The 25,892-nt window shown below is 44.8% G+C and overlaps 1 protein-coding gene across 3 annotated transcripts in view; it reads right to left on the minus strand.

Annotated features, from left to right (window-relative positions):
* TRPA1 (transient receptor potential cation channel subfamily A member 1) overlaps positions 1-25,892 on the minus strand; it is an 83,672-nt gene that overhangs the window by 13,860 nt on the left and 43,920 nt on the right. For all 3 annotated transcript variants that reach the window (XM_053249379.1, XM_053249378.1, XM_053249377.1), the window contains exons 12-20: positions 25,210-25,379; positions 24,946-25,110; positions 16,470-16,584; positions 15,204-15,370; positions 13,814-13,907; positions 11,616-11,675; positions 10,493-10,591; positions 3,973-4,043; positions 1,479-1,620 (exon numbers count right to left, since the gene is read on the minus strand). In XM_053249379.1, coding sequence (XP_053105354.1) covers positions 1,479-1,620; positions 3,973-4,043; positions 10,493-10,591; positions 11,616-11,675; positions 13,814-13,907; positions 15,204-15,370; positions 16,470-16,584; positions 24,946-25,110; positions 25,210-25,379 — 1,083 coding nt within the window. The remainder of the gene's footprint in view (positions 1-1,478; positions 1,621-3,972; positions 4,044-10,492; positions 10,592-11,615; positions 11,676-13,813; positions 13,908-15,203; positions 15,371-16,469; positions 16,585-24,945; positions 25,111-25,209; positions 25,380-25,892) is intronic.

The raw sequence follows: 25,892 nt of genomic DNA on the forward strand, positions 1-25,892 counted from the left end.
CTGACAGCTCGTACAGAAATGGCAACAGCTTAACATTTTCTTGTGAAAAGGCTCCTGCTTTGAAGTAAACCATTCATATGAATCACATAACACAAGAATGTTTTCATGCCTAAGAGGCCTGTTTATAAATGTAGGTTGGGGTAATTACACAGAGCACTTCACTTTGCTATATGGCACATGACTTGCATAAAGAACTCAATGTAGAAGGGGCACCATTGTTGTGAACACAAGTTAGAGCACTATGTAACTTGTACTTTTAATTTCAATAGGACTACTTTCAGTAATTTTTCTCATTGTCAGCCAATGAATCTGTGTAACAGATTTACCCTGAATTCTCTCCACAGCATGTGAAGATACTGACCCTAAAGCCATCAAGTGTATTTGTATACCACTTTTATGTATACAAATAGCCTCAAAGGAACAGAGGTAGAAATGTTATCTTACATACAGGAATAAATAATATACATCAGCTCTACCACTTCCGCGTGGTGACATTTAAGACACTTTGGTGGTTGTATCCCTTTTATGGAATAGCCTCCCCAGTGAGGTTTGCCTGGCTTCATCACTTTGTTGTTTTTTTTAGATGCCAGCTAAAGACCTTTTTGTTTACTCAGGCCTTTTAAATTTTGATTTTTAAAATTGATTTTTTAAAACTGATTTTTTAAAAGTTAATTGTTTTGTATTGGTTTTTTTCTTGTGTTGTGATTTCTTGTGTTATGTGTTTTTACTTGATGTTTTAATGCTATGTTGTGAGCCACCCAGAGAACAATTTGTTATGTGGTGGCTAACAAATAAAGTTGATTATGATTATGGTTATTAAGACACCATAATGTCGTGTAGCCTTCTGCATCAATGCACCAAATCTAATGGGTCATGCCCATGATTAAAGATTGTGCCATCGAGTCAGTTTCGACACCTGGCAACCACAGAGCCATGTGGTTTCCTTGGTAGAATTCAGGAGTGGTTTACCATTGCCGTCTCCAATGCAGTATGAGGTGATGCCTTTCAGCACCTTTCTATATTGCTGCTGCCCAATATAGGAGTTTCCCATATCCTGTGAAACACACCAGCAGGGATTTGAACCAACAGCCTCCTGCTCTCTAGGCAGGTAGTAAAAATATAAGGATGATAAAGAAAAAAGAACATAAAAATGTATCATCATCATCATCATCACTTTAAGATAAAAAGAATTACACACTTGCAAATAACGTCAGATTATTGTATGTGCCAATTTTGTAGAAATCTTTGCTAGCCCCATAAGAACCACTTTGCTGGCTTTTTGATCTAATCCAAAATTCTGTTTCCAACAGTGGTCATCCAGTATTACTTCATCCTGAAGTCCAAAAGCAGACCATGCTCTCCTGCACTATATGCTCCAGCATCTGGTATTCAGAGGTTTACAACTGTAACTTCGATGGCTAAGACACACTGGTAGATTCATTCTTCATTTCAACCCAATGTAATTTAAAAAGAAATACCTTTTTCTCAAAAGGTCCTAATAGATGAGTTCCATTGAAAGACCCTTCTGGCCCTAAGCGGGTGATCAGCAGGGTTAGAGGTATTAGGCCAAGAGAATACACAGCTAGATTCAGAAGATGTGCTCGGAACCCATAGGCCATCCTACAAAGCAATATGTCATTAAGTAGCACTTTCACAATACTATACAACAATTCCATTTTCTGTTTTCACATGGATTTATAGGGTTTTCTGTTTTCACCATTTATAGGGTTTCCCCCCAGATAAAATTTAACAGCTACAACCCTTAAAAAATATATATATATTAGTAATATGTGTTCAGCATTTTAAAATGAGTTTTTAAGCTGCTTTGTATTGTATTTTGTATTTTATTTTCTTCTTTTTTGTCTGTTATGATTTAATGACAGACAACATTATTACAGTATTTTTATTGTATGTTTTAATCCTCTGTTGTGAGCCGCTCAGAGAACAAATTTTGTTATGGGGCGGCTAACAAAGTTTTCATTTCCGCTTCTTCTTCATCATCATCATTACTATTATTATCTTGTTTACAAAGAGACAGGTGTTATTGACTGGTTTGTTTTATCCAGACATCGAGTCCTTCCCAAGGGCTGAATTTTATTATCAATATTGTTGTTATTAATAATAAAATTCAGCCATCCCAGGTCCTTGCGAAGGACTCAATGTCTGGATAAAACAAACCAGTCAATAACACCTGTCTGACTATGTAAACAAAATAATAATAATAATAATAATAATAATAATAATAATAATAATAATAAAGGCCAAAATAATCCCAGTGGTAATTAGCGCCCTGTGTGCAGTTCCAAAAGACCTTGAAGAGCACCTCAACACCATAGGGGCCACAGAAATCACCATCAGCCAATTACAAAAAGCAGCTGTTCCCAGTAACAGCTGTTCCCAGTAAATGGGAACAGCCTATATTCTGCGACGATATCTATAACAGCAACAACATTGACAATAAAATTCAGCCATCCCAGGTCCTTGGGAAGGACTCGATGTCTGTATAAAACAAACCAGTCAATAACACCTGTCTGACTGTGTAAATAAATAATAATAATAAAATGAGATGATGATGATTGTTATTTCAATTTTTCCACTTACCTGATAATCTGGCTCTCAGAAAGGGCATACATAAAGTGGTCAGCATCTAGACTATTATTATGACTAAGCATCAGTGAGACAAGTTAATCATGAACTACTTTAGTCCCACTGAAAAGAGGCACCTTTTAAATGTGGTGATTCTCTTTATTTAGCAGGGGGAGAGTAACTGCCCCTATTCACCCCAGCACAGTACCTCCAGTAACTGTTGCTGGTGTTTATCTTATGTTTCTTTTTAGATTGTGAGCCCTTTGGGGACAGGGATCCATCTTATTCATTTATTATTTCTCTGTGTAAACTTCTTTGGAAACTTTAGTTTAAAAGCGGTATATAAATATTTGTTGTTGTTGTTGATGATGATGATGATGATGATGATGTTGATTTCAATGCGACTTAGTCTGGATGCTGCCCAGTTATTGCTTATCTGAAAGCAGGTGCGGAGCCAGCCAAGCAGCAGCCTGGGTCTAGTCCCACGCGGCGGCCCCTCTGACAACGTCTCTTGTGCGTGATGTCACGTGCACGGGACGTGCGCTGAGAGAAATCCCCTCCCTGCCCAGGAGCAATTGTTTGCCCATCCTTTTCAAGCAGCGTTTGCTGCCTGAAAGCATCTATTCCCCTTTCTCTCCCTCGAGGAGAGAAATGGAGAATAAATGCTTTCAGGCAGCAAGTGCTGCCTGAAATGATAGGGAATGGCTCACTTGGGCTCTTCGGAGTTCGAGGTCACGCCCCCTTTGCGTGTGACATCACGTGCAAAGGGGGCATGGCCTCGAGCTCCGAGCGAGCCCTTCCCTGTCATTTCAGGCAGCACTTGCTGCCTGAAAGCATCTACTCTCCCTTTCTCTCCCTCTCTTGTGAGAGAGACAGCAAACATTTTTCTATGCCTGGTGCTGAAGCACTGGCAGTTACAGATTCCCAGCACATATACGTACAACAAAATATATTTTTGATTTATCTATCTATTATATTTCTATAGCACATATTTATTAAATAAACCTCTTGGTGTTTTACATCATATGCAAAATATTCATATATAACAGTGTATGTAGGTTGAGAGTCGTAAGTGTGCTAATAATTACAACCAAGATCCCCACTATCAAACAAATTTAACTAGAAGAGTGTTCCATTGATCTAAATAAGACTTATTTTAAAGCTATGTGGACCTTAAATGGAGTTACATGGAAACGGGTGTCACTGAAATTCATGCAATTTTAAAATAATTAATGTTTAAGATTCTGCTTGCAATTTGATATAGCAGCTACAGACTTCCTGTAAACACATTGTGTACCCTTTCTATAAACTGTAAATCCATCCTAATTAGAAAATAATTTTTAAAAATTGGGAATTTTGGAGACATAATTAATTAAAACTACCTACCATTTCATATATAAATATTCTCTGCAGACAGGATGACTGAGTAGTTCAACACGATTATGACGTACCATGGACTAGAAAACAAGATCAGGATATGTCAATTTACATAGAAAATCTTTTGCAAATTTACACTACAGCTCAGGGCTATTTGTTAACTATATGTCAAATGAATAAAAGCAGTACTGGCTCATTGTCGTACACCACTTGAGGTGATTGGCAACAAACCAACCTGCCCGGCCACCCGTCCTGTCCCACTACCACAACCAGCTCAAGCACCAGCCCTCTTACCACTTGGCCATTTGCCAAGTGTCTGGGGTGTGTCACTGCTGGGGTGTGTCACTGGGGCTGGCTATTTGCATGGCGCAAGAGAGTGTGGAGTCTATCTCTTGCAGTGCCAGTTGGCCTCTACTCACTGCTGTGCCAACTTTGTTCTCTCCCTCCCCCTCCCCCACTGTCTCTTCCCTCCAGCACCAAACCTGTCCACATTTCTGGACACATCTGCTGCCACAGGGAGGAGACGAGGGAGAGAGAGGGAGAGAACTAGCACAGTGGCAATAAGAAGCCCGATAATACTGCTGGAGGCATGCTCCATGCTACCTCGTGCCATGCAAAGTCAGCACGGTGCCCCAGAAGAGTATGGTCCAGCAAGGTGAGAGACAGAACAGCAAAAAAGCCTGTGGGGTGGGGCCAGAGAGACAGGAAGATATCTAGATGGGGGAAGTCCAGAAATGGGTTGGTAGAAGCAGAATTGAATCAGTGGCAGCAGGCAGGTGAGCTGACACCTGTGGTGGACTGTGGGACACTGGCACCCTAGCTGCCCGAGGCTGTCCCCTCACCTGGTCTCATGAGCACCCACCCCCAAGCCACCCTGAGTAAAAGAAAACATCTGAGTATATTACACTGTGATATATTCCAACCTTTTACATTCTCAACATGTTTAAAAATATGAAACACAATCAGAAAGCACATGTATTGACATTAAAAGAAAAAGTATATTCTTCATGAAAAGAAAAAAAATGCAGAAACAAGTTTTATATTTCTCAACAGTTGACTAAAAGAAAAGCCCATTTGAGACGAAAAGACTCTGCTGGGAGGTTGGGATTATGTGCCAGGCTGTGAGGTGGAGACGCTGTAGGCCTGGGTGGAGAAGGCGACCGTTCTGCAGGGAGAGGAGGTGAGGGATGTGCAGGAAGCGGTGATAGCAATGGTTGGATAGACAAAGGAGTTGAGGAAACCAGGGCCTCCTGGGCCACCATGGGGCAATGAGGATGCATTGCGGGCAGTCCTGGGAGATCTTCTGAAGGACTCGAGGAAGTAGAGGAATTGGAGGGAAGGTGTAGACTAGGCGTTCCATCCAAGGTAGGGAAAATGCATCCACCAGAGAATTGGGTCTGATCCCGGACCTGGAGCAATACTGGTTGCATTGCGCATTTGCCTCTGACGCGAAGAGGTCTATTTCTGGGAGGAACCAGCGGTGGAAGAGGGAGCGGAGTGTGGGGGGATGTAGTTGCCATTTGTGTGATGTTGTTAGAGTCCTGCTTAGCCTGTCCGCTGTGACGTTGGCTTGTCCCTGTATATGGACCGCCAGGGCCGTGATGCTGTGGTGAATGCACCAGAGCCATAGTTCCATGGACAGGAACAGGAGGGAGCTGGAAGTGGTGCCGCCCTGTGTGTCCAGGTAAGCTTTGTTGGTAGTATTGTCTGTCTGAATGAGGACGTGGGAGCCTTGTATCAGGGGAAGGCAGGCTCTCAAGGCTTTGAATATGGCTAATAGTTTGAGAAAATTGATGTGGTGGGCAGCTTCGGTTGAGGTCCAGATGCCGTGGATGTTGTGATTGTTGGCGTGAGCACCCCAACCATCCATGAGTGCATCTGTGGTGAGTAGAAGGGCGGGACGAAGAGGGTGGAAGGGGGAGCTGATGGTAAGGTTGATTGGGTCTGTCCACCACAGGAGGGAGTGCATAACCCGAGGCGGAAGCATTAGGGTGGTAGCGAGGGAGTCCTTGTGTGGAGAGAACACTGAAAGGAACCGGTGCTGGAGCGTCCTGGCCTATAGAATGGCAAGAGGGAGGACGTGGGTGGTGGAAGCCATATGTCCTAACAGGCACTGAACTGTTCGTGCTGACTGGATAGGGTGGTAGAGTAGGTGGGCTGACAAATACAGGATGGCCTGAGTTCTGCGCTGAGGCAGGAAGATTTTGGATTGAACTGAGTCAAAGAGGATTCCCAGAAATTCTATCGTTCTGGAAGGGGTGAGCTTTGATTTTTGGTAGTTCACCTGAAGGCCCAGGATGGAGAGAAGGGTGATGACCGTGTGGAGGTCTCTGAGAAGGGGTTGTGGGCCACCACGAGCCAATCGTCAAGGTACGGAAAAATCTGGATATTTTGTTGTTGTAGGGCTGCCACCACCGGGGCCATGCATTTGGTGAACACCTGGGGTGTGGATGCCAGTCCAAAGGGGAGGGCACGGAATTAGTAAGTGTTGTTTGCTATTTGAAAGCAGAGGAAACGATGGTGCTAGGGTCTGATGGTGATGTGATAATACGCATCCTTGAGGTCGATGGAGACAAACCACTGGTTCTTTTGTAGGAAGGAGATGATGGTAGGAATCGTGACCATACGAAACCTGTGGTAGTTGATGTAGGAGTTGAGTTCCCAGAGATCTAGGATGAGGCGAAGGGAGCCGTCTGGCTTGGGAACAGTGAAGTATCGGGAGTGGAAATCTGGGGATTGTGGATTGTGAACCAATTCTATTGCGAATTTGGAGAGTAGGGAGTCAACCTCCTCCAGGAGAGCCGGGGTGGGTGGAGTGGATAATGGAGGGTTGTATGGATGGGTGGATGCAAACTCTATAGCATAACCGATCCTCACTATGGTCAGGGCCCAGAAGTCCGTGGTGATATTCTCCCAAATGGAGATGAAAGGGGACAGCCTGGTGCCCCAGCGGGAAGGAGGGTGTAAGTCATTGTCCTTTGGCTGGAGGCTGAGATCCCTTGGATCAGTGCTGCATCTTGGATCCGGTGAAGTTGGAGCACTTTCTGTAAGGCTAGTATCTGTTGGAGCGAAAGGACTTGTCCTGGGATTGATAGTATTGCTGTTTAGAAGAATACGGTTGGCGTTGCCATTTTTGTGGTTTGTAATGGTGGGTTGTGGAGTGTTGAAGACCCATGGAGCGGGCTGTGTTATATAGTTTCTGCACTTTTTGAAGAGTGTCATCTGTTTTCTCTCCGAATAGAGAGGAGCCATTGAAGGGAAGATCCTCCACTCTGGATCTAACATCGGGCGTGAGACCGGAAGACCTGAGCCAGGCATGGCGACGGAGGGCGACGGAAGTTGCCATTAATTTAGTGGCTCCCTCTGTGGAGTGGCGAATTGCATGTAGTTCCTGCTTAGAGACCTGCATGGCCTCCCGGAGGAAGACCTTGGCCGGGCCCTGCTGTTCTTCAAGGAAGTGGTCCAAGAATGGGGCAATATGGTCCCAAAGAAAGGACTGGTATTTGGCATAGTATGCCTAGTAGTTTGTAATTCTTGTCAATAAAGAAGCAATGGAGTATAAACGCCTTCCAAATGCGTCCAGTTTCTTTCACTCTTTGTCGGGTGGGGTTGAGGAGGAATATCCCCTGAATTTAGAGAAGGAAGATTCAACCACAATCGAATCCATAGATAGATGTTGCTTCAGAAAGGAATCATCCTGATCGGTGGAGGCATGAACCTTGTAAAAGGAGTCAAGTCAACATAGGAACATAGGAAGCTGCCATATACTGAGTCAGACCATTGGTCTATCTAGCTCAGTATTGTCTTCACAGACTGGCAGCAGCTTCTCCAAGGTTGCAGGCAGGAATCTGTCTCAGCCCTATCTTGGAGAAGCCAAGGAGGGAACTTGAAACCTTCAGCTCTTCCCAGAGCGGCTTCATCCCCTGAGGGGAATATCTTGCAGTGCTCACACATCAAGTCTCCCATTCATATGCAACCAGGGCAGACCCTGCTTAGCTATGGGGACAAGTCATGCTTGCTACCACAAGACCAGCTCTCCTCATTTAGATGTCTGTGGAAGAGAGGAAGGTTTGATCTAAGAGGTCTTGGCCACTTTGAGAATCAATGGGTTTAATGGTAGCGATACCGATGAACGGGCATCTTCCTCGATTAATTGAAAAAGGGAGTCAGGCTCAGATTTGTCCCCTTGAGAAAGCTGGACTCCCAACGAAGCTGCCATACGCGAGACAAAGTCTGTATAAATACGGAAATCATTCGATGGGGAGCTGGACCTAGGATCCAGCAATAAAGAGGGAGGCAAAGAGCACAAAGATATCCTATCGGATAGGGAGGATTCTGGGCCTTCTTCATCCGAGGACGAATTCAACGAGGGTCGAAGCAGTCGAATCCAGAGCTGTCTGGAGTCGGGGGCAACAGTACCCATAGTTCCTGTACAGGCGAGTTTCTGGGTGGAACCCGTGGAGGTAGAAGAGATGTAGTCCGGGGTGGAGGAGGAGGCAACATTGCCGGTACCGAAGGCAGGTTTGGAATCGAGGTCGAGGCTGGGTAAAGCGGTATAGAAGGGTGAGGAGAGGCCAAACATCGAAGGGGTGCCTCCACGGCAGTGGAGGCCCAATGGCGTTGGCGAACCTCTTGATGTGTGTAGAAATAGTCCGCTTCTTCGTCAACTTGTCTGGCGTAGAACTCATCCAGAGCAGCTTCCAAGTCTCGGTTGGCCCAGCAGCATGGTTGCTCTGGAGGGAGCTCCTCAGGTTCAAAGTTGTGCTCGGACTCGTACACAGGATCGTGTGGGCTAGAGCCATAGGCGACCTCGGTATCAAGGACAGTTTCAGTATGAAGAGTTCGGGATCAACGTTCGGTATCATGTGTCGACTTCTGCTTCTTTGTTGGTGGTTCAGAAGGAGGGCGGCGGTCCTTCTTTCTCTTTTTCTTTTTGGCTGGTTGGACAGAACGTGGTTCAATCAATGCTGCCGTCGAAATCGACACTGCTATTGAACTCCTCGGTATCGACGGTGAAGCCTGAGCCACGGGATCGACGGGTATATTCACCTCAGGAGTAGTCACCGAGACTCCCGGAGGGGATGAAACAGGCTGTAAGCCCTGGGCTGCAGGAGAGGTATTGGACGAAGCCTACATGGTGGACAATTTGTCCGAGCCCGTAGTCTGGAACGCCTGTTCCCAAAGCCAAGAACAAAGTCGAGAGGCCCGATTTTTGCACGCCTGTTTGGTAAAGGCCGCACAGTGCAGACAAGAACCAACTTTATGGGACTCACCCAGGCAAAAAAGGCAGAGCTTGTGGCCGTCGGTCGAAGGGATCTTGGATTTGCAGCGACCACACTGCTTAAATTTTGTAGTCTTTGCCATAGGCCGAAGAAGGTATCGGAGAAAGCGGAGGCGAAGGATCTGCAGCACGCCGGGCCCAAAGGTCATGACGGGGTGGAAAATGAAACTAAGGAGATATCCAAGGGGGTGACCGGGGACAAAATAAAAACTCTAAGGAAGGGAAGTACTGAACTAAAATAAGGAGGAAAAGGGAAGGAGAAATACAGTACTTGCAAAAAGGACTAGCAAGGAGCAGCTCAGCAATGTGTCTTCGATCGCAGACGAAGAAAGACTGGAGAGGGAAGCCCACGCAGCCACCTATATACCGAGGGGGCGGGGTTACCACCAAAAGTTAGAACTCTAGCTTGGAAGCTCCGATGTGGTCTCTGTGCAGGTGCAAAGCCCATTTGTGTAAAGTACAGAGACCACGTCAAAGAACATCAGTATCCATGGTGGTTCCATTCAACAATAATACCACAGATGGAAACTGCAGATGCTGAGGCATTAAGGTCTATGAGATCACAGGGGTTAGGTTCCTGGAGGCCTGAAAATCTTCCAAAAATGGGGAGAAATGGGCAAATAAAGTAAAATGCCCTAACATACAGTCCAGCAATGTCCCCCAGGAGTCTGCATTTTGCCATTATTACACGCTTCATTATGGGGGAAAGGGTTTTTCCCCACGAAATGGCTTCCACACTCAAAATTATTTATGGAGGGAAGGGTTTTTTCACCAAATGGCTTCCACGCTCAAAATGGTGGCTGGAAATTACCTCTGAGGTCATTTCTGGCCACCTCCCAACCCACGGATACACAAATTTAACCCTTTCCACCCACATGTGCCAAGGTTGGGTGTCAGTTCCCTGACCATGGATATGCAAAACCGCAGATGCTGGATCCGCAGGTAACAGGTATGCCTGTACATATAGATATATAGATATTTAGAAAAGTAGCACCTTTCTGATCATATTGAAGGCCGTTTTTAAGGTGCACCTATGTCACTTTTTTTTTTAACCATACCAGGAAAACCAAAACCAAAATTAGGAGTTTTTCTGGCATGGATAATATTGCCTCAAACCACCAGAGCTAGCTGCACTGAGAGGCACACATCTTGTTTGAGTGACTGGCAGCAACCATGTCAGTAAGATATAACACAAGCTCAAAATAACATGCAAAGGACAGGTTTAAAATCACATTCAACATAACTTACATTTAGAGTGATAAGTGGTTCATATATTGTTTCTTGATCCTCCTTTAATTTCTTGGTAAGCTTCAATGGACACTGAAGATACCTAAAGTTATATTCAACCTATACACACACACACACACACACACACACACACACACACACACACACCAAGAAAATCTTAGCATCGTTTTTTTTTTAGACACCTAACAACAGCATGATCCTTATGACTCTACAGCAAACTCTGAGAAAGCGCCTGTCTATTAAAATATTAGAAACAAAAAGGTGCATATATCTGTTTCCCAGTGATCAGGTAATAGGACTTCTGACAGTCTTCATGCTTCCATATCAACATCCAATGTTGCCTACAGCTTCTTTTTTTGTTTCTAACTCTCACATTCCTCTCCATTATCTCTTTCCACCTACCATTTCATATTTAGTCAAAACTATTCAACTTCTTCCAAACCCTGACTTTAGGATGACCAGTTTAAGTAGTTTTTAGATATATTTGTCTAACTCTATTTGTCAATAACTCTGGTTATTGATTGATTGATTGCATTTATATACCACCCTATATAAAATCTCTGGGCAGTTTACAATCCAATCAAACAACAACCAAAACCTAAAAATCATATAAACAGATTAAAATTACTGTCAAGAAAGCTTTAAAACATAATAAACTAAAAGCCTGATAAAGCAGGTGTATTTTCAAAAATTGTTTAAAACAATCAGAGACGAGGAGATTCTGATTTCATTTGGGAGTGTGTTCAAGAACCTCAGGGCAACCTGAGGTTGCAACCTTTGGGTCACAACAAAACAAGCCTTGGCAACCACCACCAGACCTTCCCTAATGATTTTAATACGTGGTGAGGTTCATGAAGAAGATGCTCTCTTAAATATCCTCTTAATTCCAGTTCAATAGTTTAAATACTATTGTCTAATGGTATGATCAGATTTGACTTAGGGGTTTGAGTTAATATGAAGGAGATGTGTTCACAAATAAAAAACAATACATTTATCACAGACAAAATTTAATGAAGTCACCTAGTGATACAAAACCAGCTATCATGCCTTATTCTGATGTATCCTATCAACTGCTTTAGCAACTTAATATATCTCATTATATCAAGCTTTTCTTTTAACTTACACTGAAATCTCTGCATGATCTTTCATCCGAAGATTCAATAATGCAGTTGTCTAAAACTAACTTGTAGAGACAAAGAGATGCATTTCAGTATTATAAGAGAATAGTTGAGCACAGTTAATAACAGTGTTATGGAATGTAAAGATCTGTTTCCTCACTTAGGAACAGAACAGGACAATGACTCCAAATGAAGCTATTCGTCACTCAGTTGTTGTAATGTGGACTGTGTTCATTTGGAAGTTTCTTCTTCAGATGTATGTTATCTTCAGAAATATAAAAATATTCTTTTCCAAAATGTCACAAGACAATTTGCAGAGATGAGGGAATCCAAACCTTGGGTCCCCAGATGTTGTTGGACTACAAATCCTATCACCTCCAACCACAATTTATTTTTATTTTTATTTATCGTTAAATTTATATACTGCCTATCATTAAAACAATCCCAAGGCGGTTCACACAAAAATTAAAAACAAGCCTGGCCGATGGTCATGGGATTTGTAGACCAAAAACATCTGAGGTGTCAAGGTTGGAAACCCAACACAGATCAACTGACCATTTATTTAACTGCGCCAAAAATACTACATAAATGTTACACTTAATCCTTTTTTAAAAAAAAGATTACAGTACTTGTAATGTATGCTCTATGTATGAGATCATATTTTGATCTCATACAGTGGTTTTGTATTAATGTACGTAATGGATTACATTTCAATGCATGATGATGGTAACAATAACAGCAAAAACGATGATAGGCAGGTAGGAAGATTAAGGGTTTTACGGCACAGTGGCAGCTGGCTATATTATGCCAAAGGCAAAAGTATATTTTATACAGTTGACTCTAAGCTTCCTAAATGCAATGACGTACCTTGAAGAGAAAACAGCCATCTGTATGAGTGAATATATTCAAGATATATATTAGATGTATACTGAATATTATTTGAATTGTTGAAGTGGTGTTATAACAAATACCATCTAGTAACTGAAAGAAGTGTATAAGGGATGGATCCAAACAACCATGAGTGTAAAGGAAATAGCTGCTAGCATTGTTCGACAGAAAGCTCACATGGTAAAGGTGTGCAAACCAAACCTGTTCGATTCAAACCGGCCCGGTTTGACCAGCTGGAGTTCAAATCGAACCAGCAAAATGAGTGGGTGGGACCGGGTTCAAACCAGGCCTGGTTCAGATTGAACTGGTTCGCCACAGAACTGGCTTGATGGCCCTGCTTGTAAAGGATTCTCCTTTACAAGCAAAGGGGGCTGGGGTCAATTCTCTATCTAAAAATAGGTTGGGGGCAGGTAAGAGGGCACCTTACCAGCTCGTGGCAGCAGTAGCTCCCCAGCGGCCCCTCAGCAGGGATGGGTCCGGACCGGTCCGGAGGCCATTATAAAGGCCTCCGGACCGTCCGGACTGGTTCGGACCTGGCCGGTCCGGTCCGGGTGGAGGGGGTTCCTTTAAGGGCGGGGAGGGTTTACTTACCCTTCCCGCCGCTTTGCCCCCTCCAGCGCTCGTATTTACTGTAGAAATTGGGGTGGCAGGATACCTCCCTGCTGCCCCTTGCCCCTCTGCAATGCAAAAGGCTCCGGCAAGCCTTTTGCGCACGTGCACATCGCGCGCAAGCTTCACGTCTCCCCGACGCCAGAGGCCCGGTCTACCAACCAAGCCACCTGATGGCCTGCAGAGAACCAGCAGGGAGAACCAGCAGGGAGCCGGCACCAAGAGAGCCAGCAAGATGCCCTCTTGCCCGTTCCCCAACCCATTTTTAGACAGGGAACCCTTTTGGTCCCCTTTGCTTGTAAAGGGGAATCCTTACCAGATTACCCTTTACAAGCAGGGCCATCGAACCAGTTCAACCTGATTCGACAGCTCAAAACAAACCACAGCCTGTTCTAATGAACTGGCCCGCAGACCAGGCAACTCGGTTCAAGTTTGGTTAAACTCTAATCGAAACACCCATTTTGGTTCCATGCACACCCCTATCACATAGTGCTAAAATAGGAAGACTCCAGAGTGTTTCCATTTGTGCAAGAAATTATGCAAGCAGAAGAAAATATTTTGATTTCCCCCCCTCATGTAATGTTTGAGCAATGCTTGATAAAACAGCCCTTCTGTGATCAGAAGGGACCTTGTACATGCAGAAGGACACTTTTAAATTCAAACTTTAAAAAATGATTTACACTGTTCATTATATGTTCAGTCTTACTTTCAAACTTTCAGGAAGATATTCAACCATCTCCAGTATAGGACATTTATTGGTAGATGAACTGTGTGAAAAGGCTGCTACAGATTCTTCCCATCTGGTGGGGGGGAAAGTTGAAAGGGTTCAAAACAGCTACTGTGCTCATAATAAATAAGCATATACTGTATAACACATCTTAAGAATTACAAAAGGTCTGTATAAAAATGCTCAGGAGCACTTGAATTACTTATTTTATTTTATATTTATTTATTTATTTATCAATCAGATCTGTACAAACTTTCATCTCTGGGCGGCTAATAACAACATAAAACAAGTTAAAACATACACAAAAATCTTAAAACAATTTAGGCAGTCTGAAAATTAAAAACAGATTAAAACTTAAACATTTAAAAAGCTGAAAAAGCTTGGGTGAAGAGGTGGGTTTTCAAGTGCTTTTTTACAACTTTAAAAAAATATATATAACTGAGTGGTGAGACTTGACACACCAGCAAATGAATGATTAGGCTAGGCCATGTTAAGAACTGTGCCACAACCTCATAAACTATGATATCATGTTACAAGCTTCAACTGGAGCATAGCCTTGTTACTATCTGCAGCAAAAATGAGCCTTCCCTTGACTCTAACAGAAAATGTGTCTTGTAGCTGCGGCCTCTAGAATTTTGCAGATGTTCAGGACAATGAGAAACTGAAGATAAAACCTTCAGTTTGTAAGAGGCAAGCGAATATGTTACATCAAGGATTGAGGGCTATGTTTCGTTTTCACTAAATTTTTCAGGAATTATTAGAGCCACCTTTATGCAAGATCGGTTTCTTTCTCTATAAACTACATTTACTGTTGTAAATGAAGGTGATTGCTCTTCTTAAGATTTCTCTTGAGACTTGTTCACTTTGAATTTTTCTCTATTTAATACCAACCATACTGATGAAGAATTCAAAAAATGTTCTTTAGCACTACACATTCAATTGTTCTTATTTAAAATTATATAATTCATTTTTCATGAAAATTGTATGGTTCTTATTCAATATTATATAATTCATTTTTTCATGAAAGTTGTATATTAGTATTCTCATGATTGTTATATTTATTATAGATTTCATGACTATATGAAATTTTTCTTCCTTTTTCTCAGCTTTATTGTGAGTACCACTCCCTTTTTGTGTTTACCCGTTCAAGCTGCTGGCAGCCCGTCCAACCATAGAGGCCTCTAAAATGGCCACAACTGCATCAATAGTGCAGTGCATTGTGGTATTCTTGGTGGCCAGGTGGCCATCCCCCAGCCTCTCTCTCGCTGTGCTGCTTGCTGTAGCGAGAGGGGAATTGACGGACAGTCATGTGGAGGAAGATAAGAATGGTCCTGCCACTATATATCACTACGTATTATATATTTACTACCTTTTATGCAAGATGACAGCATTTACAACTTCTTTCCGCCCATTGTGTATGGCTTCATGAAGAAAAGAAGCATCTGCTTTGTTCAGGAGTATTTTGGCACTGTCATCAAGAAGCTGTTTAACTGCATTTGCATGGCCTTCTCTGGCAGCAAGATGAAGAGCTGTGTTCTGTGCCCCAAGGAAAATGCATCAAATATTAGACATTATAATTAGATGTTTATCACACAGAGAAAAGATCTATTAACCTTTCCATTAGATTTCAACAACATTGCGAGTTTCAGCGTTCGATCAGATTGGTGGTGGTAGTCATGCATAATTTTAGTGGCGGATCAGATGCAACCCTTGTACTGCTGCTTGTTTTCTTTGGTCTTTCCTCAAATTTCAGAAATAAATATAGAAGCGGGGGTGGGGGGGAGCCTATATAACGGGGAAACTATATTACCTTATTATATGCCAGTTGCTTACCATGCCAAGGCACAGTATTTAAATGTATGGAAATATTAATCTACAGAATCAATATGTAAATGGCACAAAATAAAACATCCCCAAGCACAACATTATCAAAGCACTGCCTTGTAATGCTGAAAGAAATAAGCAACATATTAGAAATAGAAAATTCAGTTAGGTCTGCACATTTATTTCCAGCCTGGAATATTCTGTTCATGATTGGGACGTTAACATAGGATATGACAAACTCTTGGTAGAGAGTCCAGTTTACCCACAGAAATTTATTTTGTTTTAAAATGTAATCTCGAAATTCTTCTCAAAATCTTTGGACATGATCCAGCCAAAGTAAACACAGCTGCAATCCAGTGCACACTTAATTGAATGTAAGCCCTACTAAACACAATGGGTTGTATATCTAAAGCAAGCTAATCATGACTAAGCACTATTGAGTCTCCAAGATGGATATTAATGCAATCCTATTATCCTCAGCAGTGAACACCAGATGCACAATGTTTCTCTGACTGACTCAGATGCTTTTTAGACCAACTTATCGTCTGAGTAAGATAATACAAAACTTATAAGCATCATGGCTTTGTAAGTTAAGCAGCTGTTTCTTTCTTCTACCATGCCAGATATTTTTCTTTTTTGTAAAATTGGAACTACAGGAATTCTTCACTTCATGATGCTATTTCCCTCTGAAAATTGCTCATAGGAACAGGAACCCAGCTCACCAGTAGATCAGAAACTGAATCCATGGTATACTACAGTGTAGCTGCTCCACTGTACTTTTGCAATGTTATTGCTGAAGTAACAGACTCACCCCTTCTTCATCCACTTTATCTGTGCACTTTACGTTAGTATCCAAAATCATCCGCATTGTACGAGTATATCCTCCAAAGCCAGCATGATGCAAAGCTGTCCAGCCTTTATAATCACTTTGGAAAAACAAATCAGAACAAGGTACTGTCATTTTATTACTATATATCACCATGACCCACTGATCATAAATTTTATGTCATCCACACTGAGATTGTAAGCAACATGAGCTGACTTCCTAACGAAGCACTGATGCTTTATGTATGTGCCAGTGCTGCATATGAGTTCCTGACTAATGTGGCACCAGTACTTGTGCTGGGAAGGGAAATTTCTTGTGGTGGGGGAAGCACTCTGGGTCACCCAAAAAGGAACATTGGGTCCTACCTTGTGAAGGGTCCTTTTTCCCTCGTCTGGAGACCATCAGTATGGGGATCAGGCACTGAGCATGCTCAAGACAAGACCGGATATTGAAGTTGTAGGTGTTCCCACCATCTGGAGGCTTCCCCAGTTCCGGGATTGTAGCGAAAGGTGAAGAGGACCTAAAATGCTCTGCATTAAGTAAGTGAGGATGTACACCAGAACAGACTACAAACATGTCGTTAAAGCCAAAACAGCAAAGAACACACATAGAAAATAGAGAAAAGGCGGAGAGAACAGACCAACTAGATCCCTGGAGAACTGCCTCCACCCAAAAACAAAACACCCCCAGACTTGAGATACATCCGGGAGGGCCTGATGGTCTCCAGACGAGGGAAAAAGGACCCTTCACAAGGTAGGACCCAATGTTCCTTTCCCCCCTGTCTGGAGACCATCAGTATGGGACATACCCAAGCCGGAATAGACAATGTCCCTGGGAGGGAAGGATGTCATACCACCTGCTGTAAGACTCTACGGCCAAGGGCCGCCTGAGATTCCAAGAAAGACGGAATCTTATAATGATGAATAAAGGGGGAGACCGAACTCCAGGTTGCTGCCTTGCAGATATCCGCGAGAGGGGTATTGGCTGAGAAGGCTGCACTGCCGCACTATGGGTAGAGTGAGCTGTAATGCCCAAAAGAGGAGAGAGGCCGAGGCTCTCATACGCTAGCTTGATACAAGCCTTAATCCAGGCTGCTAGGGATGCTTTGGAGGACCGTTGGCCGAGGTTGTGTGGAGAAAAGGACATGAACAGTGCGTCTGACTTCCTAATGTCCCTGGTACGTCTAACGTAAAATCGCAGGGCACGTCTTACATCCAGTTTGTGCCAACGCTGTTCCGAGGGGTGCGAAGGATTGGGACAAAAGGAAGGAAGGATGACCTCCTGGGCTCGGTGGAAGATTGAATTGACTTTGGGTAGAAAGGTAGAGTCCAAAGTGAGGCATACTTCGTCCTGGAGAAAAACACAAAATTCCTTTCTAGAGGAAAGAGCTCCCAATTCTGAAACTCTTCTAGCTGAAGAATAGCTATGAGAAACAGAGTCTTATAAGAGAGCAGCTTCAGCGGAATGGAGCTCACTGGTTCAAAGGGGGGAGCAGTCAGAGCGTTCAGCACCTTGTTGAGATTCCAGGATGGAAAACGGGGTATCGGCAGGGGGGGGGTAGGTTGGAAGCCTCCTTGAGGAAGCGAGATATGTGAGGGTGGAGGGAATGAGTACCCAGGTCAGAAATTCTTAGGACTGAAGCTAAGGTGGAAACTTGTCTCCATAAGGTGGAGGGTTTGAGCTGCAGCGTCAAACCGGCTTGTAAGAACTCTAGGACTTCTGGAACGCCTGCCGATAGGGGGTCTAGGCGCTTTTTGCGTGCCCAACCGGAAAAAGCTGTCCACGTAGTCTGGTAAATGCGCTGGGTGGAAGGGCGTTTGGACGCCAAGATAGTGTGCAGAACCTGAGGAGAGTAGCCCTGGGACTCTAGGAGGTTCGTTCAATTTCCACGCGCATAGCTGAAGCCAGGCAGGATCCGGATGAAGGATCGGTCCCTGGCGCAGAAGGTCTCGGCATGGAGGAAGACGCCACGGAGGAGCCGTGCTGATGCTGACTAGTTCCGCGAACCATGTCCGACGAGGCCAGTACGGGGCAATCAGGATTACTTCCGCCTCTTCCGACCAGACTTTCCTGACCACTTGATTGAGAATCGGGATGGGAGGAAAGGCATACAGAAGGGCTTTTGGCCATGGGAGGGCGAGGGCGTCTGTCCCCATGGCTGAGGGAGTGAGGAACCTTGAGAAGAAGTTGGGCAGTTGGGTGTTGAGGTGGGATGCGAACAGGTCGATGGCGGGATTGCCGAACCGTTGGGTAATCTGAAGAAAGACACGGGGATGGAGGCTCCATTCGGATGGATCGACCGAGCGTCTGCTTAGCCAGTCCGCTACTGTGTTGTTTACCCCGCTGAGGTGTTCCGCCCTGATTGAGAGGATGTGATTCTCTGCCCATTTGAAGAGGAGGTTTGTTTCTGACATCAGAGCCTTGGAGCGGGTGCCTCCCGGTCGGTTGATGTGCGCCTTGGTGGTGGTATTGTCGGTCCTGAGTAAAACATGGGATCCCTGAATGAGATCCTGGAAGCCTAATAGGGCCAGTCTCGCGGCACGAAGTTCCAGACGACTGATGCTCCAGGCTGTCTCCTCTGAGCTCCAGAGGCCCTGCACCGGATAGTTCAGATACACGGCCCCCCAGCCGGATCGGCTGGCATCCGAGGTGATCTGGATCCTGTCTGGTTCCGTGAAGTGGAGACCCGTCTGCAGAGCCAGGGAAATCCACCATGCAAAGGACTGGCGCACCTTGGGGGGAAGGGGCACCTCTGCGTGGGAGCCCGATGAAATCAGGTCCTGGTGATGCAGAAGGAGCCACTGAAGCGGTCAGGAGTGCCACCTGGCCCAAGGGACACATTCCATGGCCGCCGTCATCATCCCGAGGATTTGGGCCAACAGCATGACATCCGCTTTGATGGAATGTAGGAGGGGGTGGAGGATGTCTACCAATTTGGCCCGTCTGTCTTCTGGGAAAGTCACCAGGGCTGGGATGGTATGAAACACAACCCCCAAATGTTGAAGGGATTGTGAGGGAATGAGGTGGCTCTTTTCTTGATTTACCACGAAGCCATGGTCCCTGAGACATATCAAGGTGGACTGCAGGTGTTGAGAGGCCGTCTCGAACGAAGGTGCTCTCACGAGTAAATCGTCGAGGTACGGATGGATCCGAATGCCCTGAAGGCGCAGGTGAGCAGACATCGCCGCCATGAGCTTCGTGAACACCCGAGGGGCCATTGAGAGGCCAAACAGGAGGGCACGATATTGGAAGTGTTGGTTGTCGTAAAAGAACCTGAGATATCTCCTGTGAGACAGATGAATAGGCACATGTTGGTATGCTTCCATGAGATCTATGGATGCGAGGAATTCGTTTGGAAGGCTAGATTGTTTGATGGATCGAACTGATTCCATGAGGAATTTCTGCTTCTGTACAAAGCGATTGAGATGCCTGAGGTTCAGGACCGCCTGACTGGATCCATCCTTCTTTGGGACCAAGAAGAGCAGCGAGTAGACACCTGAACATTCTTCAGTGGAGGGAACCATCTCGATCGCCTGAATGTCGAGAAGATGCTGTATTGCCGCTCGCATCAGATGACGCTTCTCCGATCTCCGGGATAGGGGGGTGGCTAGGAAAAAGTCTGGCGGGGCGTGTGTAAAGTTTATGACGTAGCCTTGAGTAACGGTGTCTAGGACCCATGAGTCTTGAGAGGTGGATTGCCATGTAAGGGCGAACAGTTGAAGTCTGCCCCCTATGGGAAGATAGTCATTGGCGCTTGCCGAATTGCGGAGGGGTAGAGGGCTTAGAGCCTTGGTATCTGAAGGTACCTCTGCTCCTGGATCTCCACTGTGACCTGAAAAAGCCTCTGCCTGGGGGCTGTCGGTTATCTGATCTGGAGGAGGAACAATACTGAGATTGCCTGTAACTCCGAAAGGAATAGTTCTGACCTCGCGGGCCCTTGCGGAAATCCCGTCTACCAGAGGGCATAACTTTCTTTTTGTCTTTAGAATCTACTAGTACTGACTCCAGTGGGGGTCCGAAGAGATTATTGCCAGAGTAAGGTGTGGTCTGTAAGGCCATTTTTGATTTTGAATCTACTTGCCACCCCTTAAGCCACAGGGACCTACGGAGGGCAACCCCAGAAGCTAGTGCCCGTGACACGTACTGTACACAATCCAGACTAGAGTCCGCCATAAGGGCGGAAGCTTTAGCTAGCTTATTTAAGCCCTGGCGGAGTTGAGTATGACCAGGAGGGACCAGGGTCATAAGCTGTTTGATCCACAAAATGGAGGCCCGTGCAAAAATCGAATTAGTGGTAGCCATTTTAATAACCGTGGCTGTTGCCTCATGAGACTTCTTTAGGATAGAATCGTTCTTTTTGTCCTCTGTGGATTTAAGCTGTTCTTGGCCCTCCATATTCAAAAGGGATCCCGAGACCATTTGAACGACCGGGGAATCCACTTTTGGGGTAGCCAAGAGAGCTGACACCTCATTAGAAAGATTATAGCGTTTCTTAGGGAGAGTGCCTATAGGTCTGCATGAAGCCGGATTTTGCCATTCTGCCAGCATAACCTGTTTAAAAAGAGTAGGAAAAGGGACTGATGCCGGGGGCCCTGAGGTGGAAGGGAAGACCTCCTGATCAAATTCTGAGGGGGGAACCACATCAGCTGAGGAAACATCTTTAATAGCCCTTTTAGCCTTAGACAAAATCACCTCAAAATCTAGTGAGGAAAACAGGCGCGGAGAGACTGAAGGAGCAGGTGCTGCCTCCTCTTCAGACAATTCCCCCTCCTCCTTATCAGGGTTTACATCAGGAGTGATAGGAACTTCCCCTTCAGATGGGGGCTGAGCTGGTAACACTGGGAGAGAGGGGAAGATAGGGTTGGGTTCAGAGGGGGGGGGACCGTCAGGAAGCAGGGGGGTTCCAGTTGGGGCTGGGGGATGACGATTCCCGCCTCTCCTAGGGAGTTTGGGCAGGGGGCGGTCAGGATCAGAGGTAGAGGAAGAAGAAGAAAGCCTGCGTCTTTTGCGTTTATGTAGCCCAATAGGGGCGAAACGGCCCCGCTCAAAAAGGGGGATAGCGTCCCTGCGGGGACTGGAGGCAGGGGAGGAAGACGAGAGGCGTCCCCAGGTTCTGGGGTGGTGGAAACTGGGCGCCGGAATGGCCGATATCGGCGCGGCGAGGGCAGGCAGCGAAACACCCTGAATGGAAGCCGGCTGGCCCGGTAGAAGCGGGAGGCACTCCTTCACAAAAAACTCTTTCAGCCAGCTAGCCACATCGGGGGGTAGTTGAGGCACGGTGGCTCCAGAGATGGCAGCTGTAGAGCCCGGGACCGGAGCAGGGAGAGCAGGCAGCGGCTCCGAATTGCCCTTGGCGGGAGCGGGCAGAGGGATATCTGGCGTGGTTTGAGTTGGCGCTGCTGGGAGAAGCGGCGGAATGGGCACGCCGCTGCCGGAGGGGAGAACTGGTGAGGTGCTGGGGGGAAAGGACTCACCCAGAGGAGCGGCGTCTCCCTTGTTCTTTTTGGTTTTTGGGTCCCGCTGGCGTCGGGAGCGTTTGCAGACCGCCTGAAGCAGAAGGCGTTCGCTAAGTCTGACCGACCCCGATAACTTTTTAGCCTTTTTTGCTTTCTCCCTGTTCTCCTTGTCGGTCTTCTTCTTGGCTTTCTTTGGAGAAAGCCGTTGGAGTGGGGGAGGGGCCACCGCCAGAGCGGGGTAGGCCGTCCCCGAGGTAGCGGAGTTGCCCAAGTCGGGCAGAGGGTTCGTGACTGGCCCTCAGATAAAGAGCCCTGCAAAAGCTCTTCTGCGTGAGCTACCTCCATTAGAGAGGGAAGGAACCGCCAAACAAATAAACAGCAAAGGAAAACGAAAGTACCAATTAGCCAGATTATCAAAAGAAAAAACAGCTTTGGAAATTTGGTAAAGTAAGAAAAACACTAAGCAGTCTCCTTCCCACCTTGCACAGAGTGGAAAATACAGCAAAAGAAGATTCCTATGCAGAGCAATTTGTATGCGACCAAGCCTTGAGCAGACAAGACCAGAACTGGGGAAGCCTCCAGATGGTGGGAGGATCTACAACTTCAATATCCGGTCTTGTCTTGAGCATGCTCAGTGCCTGATCCCCATACTGATCGTCTCCAGACGGGGAAAATATGCTCAATCCTCAGGGACATATATTTGGGTAACAGTGCTACTCACAAGCAGAAGGTGGGGTCACTGAAATTTGCCCCCTCTGCACAATTGCCACTGCTGAGTGAGTTAGGATATCAGCCATTGATTTTTAAAAAGACAAAATCTAAAAATGATGACATAAGTAGTTTCTGAATGTGTAGCACTGTACTTTCCCAATACAATTAATCTTTTTGTACCAGTGTAATTTCCAGCTGGATTTCTTAAAGAATTTCTTGTAGAATTGGGACTACAGCTTTTGTTTACTAGAAATAATATGAAATTGGATAACAATGTTTTGTTAAGGTTTCTTATATTAGGAGCTCAAGCATTAATTGCTCATAATTGGAAAACTGCTGAAAATCTTAATATTAGTAACTGGTATAAAATAATATGGGAATATATGCTTGAAGAACTTATTTTAGCTCAATGTAATAATATGCAACAAAAGCTAAATAGATATGACTTTAAGCAAGTATGGAAACCAGTTATAGATACACTGGAGACAAACAGGGTTTATTATAATCCGAGTAAGATCTCGGTTGAAACGGTTAAGACGACGATGGATTGAATATATGAGTATGACCGATATACCAGTCTAATAAGATCTATACCAACTGTACTGTATATATTGCAAATGTTTCTTTATTCTGCTGTACCATCTTGTTGTAACATTAATGTATATTTTTAATAATTAATAAACTTATTTTTTTTAAAACTATTTTTACAAAATCACTTAATGGTACATCAGGACAAACATAGAGAAATAATGATATCTCAGACATGGGGATTTAAAATTTCTGAAACCTTTAAGGCAAAACACAATTCCTTTTTCTATTTAAAACATTTAAATTGAGACCACTGAAATTTCTGAATACCTATATCAGATCATTCTCATCCTGTTAGTAGGGATGTGCACAAATCAATGATTCGAAAGGTGCGGTAGGGAACCTTTAAGAATGAGGAGAGCAGTTGTACCCGCTCTTCTGTCACTCGCTGCAGCAGGAAGCTGTGGCATCGTGCTCCCCAGCACTCCTCGTGCAGCAGTAGCAGTACAGCGGTTGAACGCACATGGCCTCCATGCATGCATGGCAGCCATGTGCATGCCGCCACCGTGCGAGGGGTGCTGGGGAGTGCACATGGGTTGCTGGGAAGCACAACGCTGCAGTTTCCTGCTGCAGCAAGTGGTGGAGGAGCAGGTACAGACCTGCTCTCCTCGCTCTTAAAGGTTCATCACCACAACTTGTGAATCATCGATTCATGCACATCCCTACCTGCTAGTGTGATATGTGTGTTTGTGTGGGCTTCCTTGCCCATCACTCTTGTTCAAGTGAAAACTGAGTGGCAGTGTGGATGGCCATGCAACTTCCTATCTATTTTGTAATGTAGATGGGACTGCACATTCCTATCTGTGGCCACTGCTTACTTTTTTAACTTACACAACTATCTCTGCACCTGCATCATTGCCAATAAGATAAACAGGAGTTTTAAAGTGCAATATTACATCACATATATACTCCTTTCAGCAAGGAATTTTTCTTGGAAATAATTTATCAAAGAAAATACTTTGCTTAAGAAGAATCATATATTTAGTATCAAATGTAATATAAAGTTGCACCTTAAAAGCATTTTATATCATATTAAAGATGATATGTATAAAATGGTGCAATTACTGTAAATTTCTTTCCTTATCTCAAAGAGGCTCTACGCAAGATCTGTGTGTAGAGGCTGGGAGGGTTCTGCGGGGAGAGCAAGCAGCCACTCGTTGTTGGGCAGCTGGATTGGCCACCCACATGACTACTGGCTCCATCACTGAGCCGGTAGGGGCTGCAGGGATAGGGGGCTGCCTGGCCCCCGGAAGTCCCAGGATGCCCCGTGAGAGTGTGCAGGGCATCCTGGGGAGACCCCCGAGCCCAGGAGGCTCGTTTTAGCCTCCCAGCCAGGGTCTCCTCACGAGTCGCAACTCACGATCGGGAAAATGGGGTTAGTGGAAGGGAGGGCTTCTTTGGCGGGCTAGCCACCAGAGAACCACCAGGCTTGCCCACAAGCCCGGTGGTTCTTATGATGGGAGAAAACCAGGCTGGGCTCCTTTACCCCATTTTTCTCCCATCATGAGAATAGCCTCAAAGAATGAAAAAATAAATTGTCTATCTCTTAGAAAATGACTTGCTTTTATATCATTTTACTGATGCAACTTTAACATTCTTTAGTTAATGTTCTGTAATTTTATATAGTAATTTGGGCAGTTTTATTCATTTTCTGTAACCACTTTTTGAGTACAAACCAATGAAGAAGAAGATGATGATGCATCTACCTGAGGAAGAGGGAACCTTTCTTCAGGAGAAACTGCACAACCTTTTCATGACCATTTTGAGCAGCCAAATGTAGAGGAGTCATCCCCTTCTTGTCTCCTTCGTTCAAGAGTCTGGTGTCTTCCATATCTTGTAGAAGGCGTTGACAGGTGTTGATACGCCCATAGCTATATAAAAGATTTAGGTGCAAATTTACCAATGACCCTAAATTACTAATGACCCTGTCTGGAAGGTGAAGTGGTCGATGAGGCAGTACACAGGCTTACCTGGCTGCAAAATGCAATGGAGACTTCTTGTCTCTGCTTTTAGAACAGATGGAAACATTCAAGCCAAGGAGGATGTTCACTGAAAGAGGAACCCCTTGCCTGCATGCATAATGCATTGGGGTGCACCCTTCATTATCTTCATCAGTTATAAGATCTTTAATATGCTTCATCTGTAATATACAGAAATTAAATTAAAAACCATGATTTGTAAATTGTCTTTTTACAAAAACAATGTGATATTTAAGTTCTTATTGAATTCTAACTGAAGAGTGACTCTTATAGTTAAATATGATTAGAAAAACATTTTATAGAATTTGTTGGATGTTTCAGAGTAGACCAACATACCAATAGGTTATTAGTGTTCTCCCTGAGAAGGCAATGAAAGCATCTTTAAAGAGCTAAGCTTTCAGTGCTCCATAAATACAGTAATTTTCTATAAGCTTTGAATGGTGAAGGGGCCAAGATGGCAGCACTGTTCATGAGTTCCTTCCTTAAAATTGGACTTCTCTTCATTGGAGCTGAAATTCTCTAGCAAAACTACACAAACCTCAGCCATGACAAATAAAAGCAAGACGATGGGGGGGGGGGAGAGAGGAACGGCCCTAACAACCTATCAGCCAAGGCAAGGAAGCAGATGATGAGTGACTCCTAACATCCGACAAATGGAGCCTCCACACTTCCTA

Source organism: Hemicordylus capensis, chromosome 4 (assembly GCF_027244095.1).
Source record: "Hemicordylus capensis ecotype Gifberg chromosome 4, rHemCap1.1.pri, whole genome shotgun sequence".
Taxonomy (NCBI): Eukaryota; Metazoa; Chordata; class Lepidosauria; order Squamata; family Cordylidae; genus Hemicordylus; species Hemicordylus capensis.